The sequence below is a fragment of the Oncorhynchus mykiss genome, chromosome 27 (genome assembly GCF_013265735.2).
Source record: "Oncorhynchus mykiss isolate Arlee chromosome 27, USDA_OmykA_1.1, whole genome shotgun sequence".
Lineage (NCBI taxonomy): Eukaryota > Metazoa > Chordata > Actinopteri > Salmoniformes > Salmonidae > Oncorhynchus > Oncorhynchus mykiss.
This window is the reverse complement of record NC_048591.1, coordinates 3,064,583-3,073,485: the sequence shown is the minus strand read 5'-3', so window position 1 is coordinate 3,073,485 and position 8,903 is coordinate 3,064,583. Positions and strand designations below refer to the sequence as shown.

General features: G+C 42.9%; 1 protein-coding gene across 1 annotated transcript; it reads right to left on the bottom strand.

Annotated features, from left to right (window-relative positions):
• Positions 1-305: 305 nt before the first annotated feature.
• rnf168 (ring finger protein 168) lies at positions 306-8,584 on the bottom strand. Its single transcript, XM_021587263.2, has 7 exons — positions 8,326-8,584; positions 7,472-7,912; positions 7,179-7,249; positions 6,804-6,974; positions 2,359-2,450; positions 1,918-1,993; positions 306-1,513 (listed from the first exon to the last, which is right to left on the bottom strand). Exons 2-7 carry the CDS (start codon positions 7,809-7,811, stop codon positions 737-739), a joined length of 1,527 nt encoding a protein of 508 aa, XP_021442938.2. The 5' UTR covers positions 7,812-7,912; positions 8,326-8,584; the 3' UTR covers positions 306-736.
• Positions 8,585-8,903: the final 319 nt, after the last annotated feature.

The following is an 8,903-nucleotide window of genomic DNA, read 5'->3' as shown; positions in this document are numbered from 1 at the left end:
AGCACTTTGTCTCACAATGATTGGCGTGAACACAAATCAAAACAGGCCTTTTCCCGCACAGCCAGGACAACCCACAGTTGAGCTCAGCTCAACGATGATTGGCTGCTTCTTTTATAATTAGTATATCAATTGAAGCCAAATACTTGCTGGCATCAATCAATAAATTGCTACAGCAGCAACAAGTCATACTGTTTAGTTCCAGACAGCATCAGATACACATTGAGACAGAGGGGCGCGGATGATTTCTCCGGTGAGATTCAGCCACTTGCGAATTGACTGAAAATTATGAAAACACAGACGAAAGAGACATTTTATATATATAAATTTATTTTATTGGTCAAATATTTAGGGAAGCCTGATGAATGCATGCCACAGGACAAGACATACCTTTCAAAAATGTTTTATTTTGTTCTTAAGTAATCACTTATATGAATCTCTAGAGAAAACAATGAGTAAAATTAACCTACTATCAAAACAATGTCGATCGAGCCAGTCTGCCATTTCCAGTGAGCCCCCAAGCTGTCAAAGACCTTGAAATGCATTCAAACCAGAGTGAAATCCCAGACGGTCAATGTCCAAGCAATATCTACCCTCTTCTCCCCAAGGTATAAGCTCATAAAGGCTCAGACAAAACTTTCTTAAATCCTGACCATCTGAGCCCTCTAGGCGATACGGCGAGACCAGTTAACAAGAGGTGATGAGCAGTGCCAATGCAAATGCTCCAAACACCCAAGATTCAGCTGCCCAGACTGGGGAACATCTCTGTAAGGGTGGCCTGCTTACTGCTCTTCTTCAGTGGCTTGGAGGTTGAGGCAGCAGCGCTGGAGATGGTGGAGCTCCTTTCCCCCTTATTGGTGGTAGATGAGGGCCCAGACAGCTGCCTCCTCTCCACTGTGTTCCTGTTCTCAGTGGAGGTATGTGAGCGCCCCCTGCTGGCCCTGCTTCGACCACTACCCTCTGGCCTGGAGCTGGAGTCAGGTTTCTGGCGGAGCTGGTACTGGTCGCTGGAGCCCTTGCTGCGGTCTACTACGCGGACGGCCTCCTCGCGGTCCAACTGCCTCTGCAGCTGGAAAGCCAGCTGCCGGTCCTCCTGCTCCTGTTGCATGCGGCTGAAGAGCACCTTCTCTCTCTGGGCCAGCTCCTGGAGCAGCAGGGCCTTCTCCCCTAGGTCGACTAGGGCCACCTCTCCTCTATCTGCAGCATGGCGAGATGACGAGGATGAAGGACAGAGCAGCTTACTGACCACGACGTCTGCTTTCCCTTCGTTTGGCCCCTCAATGTCACAGCTCTTCCTCTTTGCCGAGGTCACGCCTCTCTTCGGGGTGCCGTGGAGGGGTGTGCATGCCAGTGAATTTCCTGAGGGGACGGTCAGATGGTACGCCATGCGCTCTGATGACGTTGAGGCCTCACACGGCATGCGGTAGCTCTCCGGGTAGAATTCTAGCAAGGGCATTGTTTGCTCTGCTGGCTCTTTGGAAGACCAAGGCTTACTCTCTGAGTGCAAGATGTTCTCCTTCAATCGGGCACAAAAGTAAACAGAAGTTAAAGATTAATATTAAAGTGTAGTTGCTAACTGTTTGTTACATTTTGCATCAAGTGTTAGCTGAGATATGGAATTTCCCCCCACCATAAAACCATAAATACCCATAATTTTAGGCAAACAATATTTGCTTTTGTTCTCCTGGGTGTGGGGAGGGGTATGCCCCTCAGTCAAGTTAGGTAATATCTGGGAAATATGTCCATTTATGGGATCCCTTTTGGCTCAAGAGCAAGGCCAAAGGCAAAAGCCTGTAGGGTCTTTCGGTACATAATGTTTATCAGTCACATGCTAGGTGTATGTGGATTCACAGAGAAGAGCATGTTTTTTTTTAGTAAATTCTGATTGCACGAGCATTTTGGAGAGTGACAGAGACCCACCTTGTTAGCCATAAAGCTGGAGGTGGGACTAGTCTCTGAGTTGCTGTTGTGTCTTTGTGGAATTGGGGACAAGAACCTGGAAAGAAAATAAATTGTCAGAACACTCCCATGTAATATATTTAATGAAGTCACTTATCCAGAGCAACAAACTGTAAAGGTAGTAGAACCACATATCACAAAGAAGTTATTTATCTGCCTATTTGTGCCATCAGCACACCTTCCAAGGTTCCTATTTTTGTTTGCATTTTGATTCTCTATTCTGCTCTCAGAAGTGTGCACTTGTTCACTCCTACTTATGGATTTACAAGCATTAGATGGGTAGGAGCTCCAACCATTTTCCTTACACCACCAATATTTTTAAACACGAGGGAAAGAGTGCACACTTCTGGGAGAAGAGAGAATCGGAACACAGCGTAAGTCTGATTACGTAAGGGGACTCACTTCTCTATATCTCCAGCGTTGGTGTTCCGCTTCTTCTTTGCTGGGGTGATGTCGTTAGTCCACGTGATGTTCTGTGACTCAGGTCTTGGATTCTGAAGAGAACAGAAAAAAAGGGTCTGATAACAGTGATTCATTCCCAATAAATAGCGCCTCTAGGGCTGACTCCAATTAGTCAACTAGTCGATTGTTTGTCAATAGGCTGTTGACCGAGATGTACAGTGCATTTGGAAAGTATTCAGACCCCTTCCCCTTTTCCACATTTTGTTACGTTACAACCTTATTCTAAGATGGATTCAATTTTTAAAAATCCTCACCAACCTACACAATAACCCATAATGACATAGTGAAAACAGGTTTTGCAAAAACAGAAATACAGTAGTTACATAAGTATTCAGATCCTTTGCTATGAGACTTGAAATTGAGCTCAGGTGCATCCTGTTTCCATTGATCATCCTTGAGATGTTTCTACAACTTGATTGGAGTCCACCTGTGGTATATTCAATTGATTGGACATGATTTGGAAAGGCACACACACCTGTCTATAGAAAGATTCCACAGTTGACAGTTCATGTCAGAGCAAAAACCAAGCCATGAGTTCAAAGGAATTTTCCGTAGAGCTCCGTGACAGGATTGTGTCGAGGCACAGATCTGGCGAAGGGTACCAAAATATTTCTGCAGCATTGAAGGACCACAAGAAAACAGTGGCCTCCATCATTCTTAAAATGGAAAAAGTATGGAACCACCAAGACTATTCCTACAGCTGGCCGCTCGGCCAAACTGGACAATCGGGGGAGAAGGGTCAGGGTGGTGACCAAGAACCCGATGGTCACTCTGACAGAGCTCCAGAGTTCCTCTGTGGAGATGGGAGAACCTTCCAGAAGGTCAAGATTCACTGGGCCGATGAAACCAAGATTGAACTCTTTGGCCTGAATGCCAAGCATCACTTCTGGAGGAAACCTGGCACCATCCGAGGGAAAAAAACGAACTTAATCAATTTTAGAATAAGGCTGTAACATAAAATGTGGAAAAGGTCTAGGGGTCCGAATACTTTCTGAATACACTACACGTGCCCATCTCAGTGAACTAATCCATTGCGGAGGCCTAGACTAAAAGCCAATTCAAGCTTGATGGGCTATTTGACCAAGGAAAGTGATGGAGTACTGCATCAGATAACCTGGCCTCCACAATCACATGACCTCAACCCGATTTAAGATGGTTTTGGATGAGTTGGACCGCAGAGTGAAGGAAAAGCAGCCAACAAGTGCTCAGCATATGTGGGAACTCCCAACAAGACTTTCCAACATGACTGTGGGAAAAGCATTCCAGTTGAAGCTGGTTGAGAGAATGCCAAAAATGTGTAAAGCTGTCAAGGAAAAGGGGTGCTACTTTGAAGAATCCAAAATACATTTAGATTTGTTTAACACTTCTTTGGTTACTACATGATTCCATGTGTTATTTCATAGTTGTGATGTCTTCACTATTATTCTACAATGTAGAAAATAGTAAAACATAAATAAAATAAAAAACCTTGAATGAGTAGGTGTGTCCAAACTTTTGACAGGTACTGTACATCACCAGTAGTACATTTACCGTTAATTCCTGTAACTTCTAATCTAATCTGTTTGTCTGGTTATGGTCATTTCTGTTAATGCAGTCCATTTATTATTATCATTATTCCAGTCTTACCGTTGTCATTGTCGGAGTGGACACTGTTTGCAGAGCAGACTTCTGAGAAATAAGTTTAAGTTTATTTCATTCCATTTACGTGTTTTGTCAAATCAATTTAGTCGTGTTTAGGTTGGAGCACTGCCGTCAATGTTGAGTTAGGACGCGTACCTGATTACGCATAGGAGTATATAGGCTTATAGGGTACTTGGCCTGAGTGCAAATGTAGGGATATAATGTAGGCATACACATCTGATAATATTTCTGATTGGTTTAAAGCACCACCACTAATGAGCTGTGGAGCTTCTCATAGTAAATATTTTCTTCACCTGAAACAGCAAGCAAATTAAATTATATTTTTACATTGTTGAGAATGACAATAGTTCCTTAATGCATTAGAAAAATATTTCCAGCTCTCCCTTTCGATAACCACTCAGCTTGAAAGGAAAAAATGTCATACTCTGATCTAGTGGAAAGGTTAAAAAAAAGGCCTACCTGATTACTTCTTATCAGTGCTCGACTTGGATTGAAATAGGTTCCGGTTCTCATTTTTGGTGCTGGTGCTCCACATTACTTTTCAGGTAATATTCTACTAGAGGAACAGAAGCTCAAGCTGTAGACAATTTGAGGTGCCGGTACTCGTCTCTGGTGAGCTCCTGCCTAAGTCAAGCACCGTTTCTTATCCCTTGTGCAAACCGGCTACAGCTGTCTGTCCCAGGAAACTCTGAAGGCCCAGAATATTTCATACAATGTTGCAAGTTCGCTAGCACAAGCTTGGGGCCCTGGACCCAAGTTGATACAATGTTTCAAGTTCGTTGCAGACGAGCCAATGTGATTTATAGGCAAAAACATCAGGATATTTTCTACCTGCAGGCCACAATCTTTTTATTTGTTGGCTTATAGTCTATTTTTACATAGTTGTCAATAGAAGTTACTTTTTAAGTTTGTATCATTAGTATAAATAGAACTTTGAATAACCACATGACAATGATTGACATATGAAAACATTATGAAACTGAAAATGTGCATATGAAAACCATTACTGCCATTACTGGCACGCAGATTGGTAGAAATTGGCATTCCACATGAGAGGTTGTAAACTTCTCATGTAGCCTATTACAGGCAACTTCTGGAGAGTAATGGCAGAAACTGCAAAAGCCAGGAGCAGGAGAATGGGTACGTCAGGTTAAGGTTTTTTCTTCTGATTATCTAAATCTCTGGCCTCCTCGAGTCTTATTTCATCAAAGAGTAAGTTTAACGCTCTGTCACATCCGGCCGCGACTGGGAGCCCCATGGGGCAGCGCACAATTGGCCCAGCATCGTCCGGTTAGGGGAGGGTTTGGCCTGCAGGGATGTCCTTGTCCCATCAAGCACTAGCGACTCCTGTGGTGGGTCGGGCGCAGTGCACACTGACACGGTAGCCAGGTGCACTGTGTTTCCTACGACACATTAAGGCTCTCGACCATCGCCACTCCAGAGTCCGTACGGGAGTTGCAGCAATGAGACAAAACTGTAACTACCAATTGGATACCACGAAATTGGGAAGAAACTGGGGTAAACACATTTTTTTTTAAATAGTACGTTTAAAGAATTAGACAAGCTCAATGCATATAGCTTATTTTATTAAAACACATAGGGTTTGTCTATATGGAAAAATATTATAAATTACAACCAATTGATCGGTAGAAAGAACAGACGACTTTTGGTCGACCAAGATTTTCTTTAGTCGGGGACAGCCTTATGTATGAAGGTATTTTCTTATTTTAAAAGAGCAAATCAACTACCTTAACAGGATATATTTAAGACAAGAGGACATTTTACAGGTTTGCAAATACATTTTTTAGCAAGTTGTACAGTACACGCAAGTTGATAATTTTCCTCTCGGATTGATTGTCTTACATTACCTCACAATATCATAGACTCCATAAAGTGTGAGCTCATTTGTTGATAAAATAAAAAGGAAATTGCGGAAAGAAACGGTCATTGGTCTAATGGTGAACGTTGATTAAGGTAGCGCCCCGCACCTCTCTGATTTAGGGGGAATGGGCTAAATGCGTAAGACACATTTCAGTTGAATGCATTCAGATTGAGTTTATTGCCCACATTAGAGCGGCTATATCGGTCCACCAATAAAGGACTAGTTAAAGGCCCAGTGCACTACTTCAGGGATTTTAAATGATTTATTTAACAAATATTTTATTATTCCATTTTTTCAGGGGGTGCTGCAGCACTCTCAGCACCCCTACTTCGCATGTATTTTAAATATATTGCGCAAACAGGGGGAATACTAATCAGCACAAATATTTATTCGGATAAATAACTAATAGGAAGGGAATTATAACAAAAGTAACAACAACCTATTTTTGATCAGTAAATGTCATATTATTACTCAAATTGGAACAGTACTGTTATATTAATCATTACCACAAAAAAATATTACTGTACTGCGTTGCCCCCAATACGGTTTGTAACCAAAATGCATTTCAAAAGTTCGAACTATGCTGTTTTTCGGACATTTTGTTCCGTTTTTGGTTTCGGATTTCGCCCATGTCACCGACCTGAAAAGCTAATGCAAGCTTCTAAGATTAGAACACTCATTGCACTTTCACAACCTGTAAACCTGATCTACTACTATACAGACCCAATCAATTGATACAGTATTGCTATTTGCTTTTTGTCAGCAATAAACTATATGTTCTTATGAAAAAGTGGTCTGTGTGGCTCTACAAATGAGGGAGAACCTGAGTATGTAATCTGATATTACAGACTATTAAACGCACCAGCTCCTGGCTGAGCAGTCTGGCCAGCTTGTTGTCATTCTCCAGCTGCGTCTCCTCTTGCCGCCTCCTCTCCTCCTCCAGGCGCTCCTTCTCGTCTGCGAGGAGGCACTGGATGTACTCCTCACTTGCTTTCCTCTCTGCCTCCTCCAGGGCACGCTTCTCCTCTAATATCTGGAAAAGGGTCAGAGGTCATGTCAAGTGTATTCTATGTGACTGAAGAGTATACTAAAATGTAAACTTGCATTATAACTTGGGGCCAGAGTTTTCCCATGAGGCCATGATCAGGTCCATACCTATGGCCCAGAATTGTTCCTGGTCACGTTACATGGTCAGGAAAAACTCAGGACCGAGGTATAATGTACCCTGAGAATTCACCTTGCTGATTTGATCCTCATACTCTCTCCGTACCTCTCCAGGCAGACTGACTTTGGGTCCGGGGACCAATACTGGAGGCAGAGGGAAACGGCAGGTAAACAAACAGAGAAACTGGCAGGTCAACCGACCTCACGTAACCCACCCAACAGTGAGAAGAAATGGGTTTGTCTGATTACAAGGTGCTCTGTGAACCCATAATTACCTCAAAGCATACCCAACCCAGCTGTACTAAAAGACACAAGCCATTTGGAAGTCACTCATTGTTAAATGAAAAACACTGTCAGTCACTTAACTGTTTCCATCCTCCTCCTCCTCCTGTCCACTGAGCCTGCGTTGGCACTGCATGGGGAACTCAGCCTGCACCCGCTGCCACAGCTCATCATTGACCAGCGTCTTGTTCCTGCCATTGATTCGTGCCCATGTGGACACCCGCTTGCGACACAGCGGGCAGCACAGATTGGCCTTGTCCACCGTCTCCAAGAAGCAAGGCTTGCAGAAGGTGTGGCTGCACGGCAACGTCACCGGCTCCAGGAAGATCTCCAGGCACACAGGGCAGAGGCAGTCCGCTCGGGTCAACCCCCCCGTGCTTCCCCCCTCTGGCGCGGCCATCTCCATTTCAGACACTGGCGGCATCCCTCCGCATATAATTCTGTGGATGCCTCCTTCTGTAGTTGTACCAAGTCCAAATGCACACCAGTGCTAATGTGGTCCCTGTGTTGTTTCAGTGGCTAATTCTTTGTGGGGGGGAACAGTAAAAGTAAACAAGTAGTAGCCACATTAGCTTGCTAAAATCATTTACTGACATGTAGCTAGGTATCTAGCTAGCAAAATATAGTTACTCGAAGAGTATGCCCAGACAAGCCACAACTAAAGCATTTAACTGGTTTGGTAAGCTTAGCTATATAAATGACTACCTCATACAATTGAGAGATCTAACTAGCTAGCCAACTAACTAACGTTAACGTAATAAAGTTCGGAACTAAAGCCAGGGTAGCCAGTTTTGTATCAGTGCAAACGTTAAACCTCAAGCACGAACAACGGAGTTGAGAATTATTGGCTATCGAAAAACAAGTTATATTACAAACTCTGATAGAATTTACGAATGAATAGCTTTTAAAATGTCCGTACATTGACAACATCTACTTACAAGAGTCGTGTTTGCTGCTCCAGAAAATCATAAGTGTGGCGCTTGAAATACCGGGAAAATCATCCGCATGTCGTCAGCAACACTAAAAAAGTGCTTCCGTGTCTCGGATTTTCAAAAAAATAAATTAAATAAAAGTCCCCCACGTAATAGTAGAAAAGTGTTAATAACCTGTATCTATTCATGAGACATGAAACATAATTGTCTAACGATGATTCATATTTGTTCATATTTAAGTGACATTTGTATTAAATGTGGGTTTTAAAACTTGTTCCGGTAAAAGTATTGTAGGGAATACTCCGTGAGGTCTGTAGAACGTAAACGCAGCAAACAAATAAACATCCCTTGTTCATGGCCCTGTCTTTCAAAGATAATTCGTAAAAATCCAAATAACTTCACAGATCTTCATTGTAAAGGATTTAAACACTGTTTCCCATGCATAAATAATTAATGAACATGCACCAGTGGAAACGGTCGTTAAGACACTAACAGCTTACAGATGGCAGGCAATTAAGGTCACATTTACGAAAACTTAGGACACTAAAGAGGCCTTTCTACTGACTCTGAAAAACACCAAAAGA

Bases quoted from the DNA above. Each gene is read 5' to 3' on its own strand.
- rnf168 (XM_021587263.2), bottom strand. From the start codon at position 7,811: ATGCCGCCAGTGTCTGAAATGGAGATGGCCGCGCCAGAGGGGGGAAGC. The intron at 7,250-7,471 runs GTTAAGTGACTG...CTCTGCCTCCAG, and splicing joins GGAGGAGGAGGATGGAAACA to TATTGGTCCCCGGACCCAAA. The intron at 1,514-1,917 runs GTGGGTCTCTGT...GCCCGATTGAAG, and splicing joins CCAGCTTTATGGCTAACAAG to GAGAACATCTTGCACTCAGA.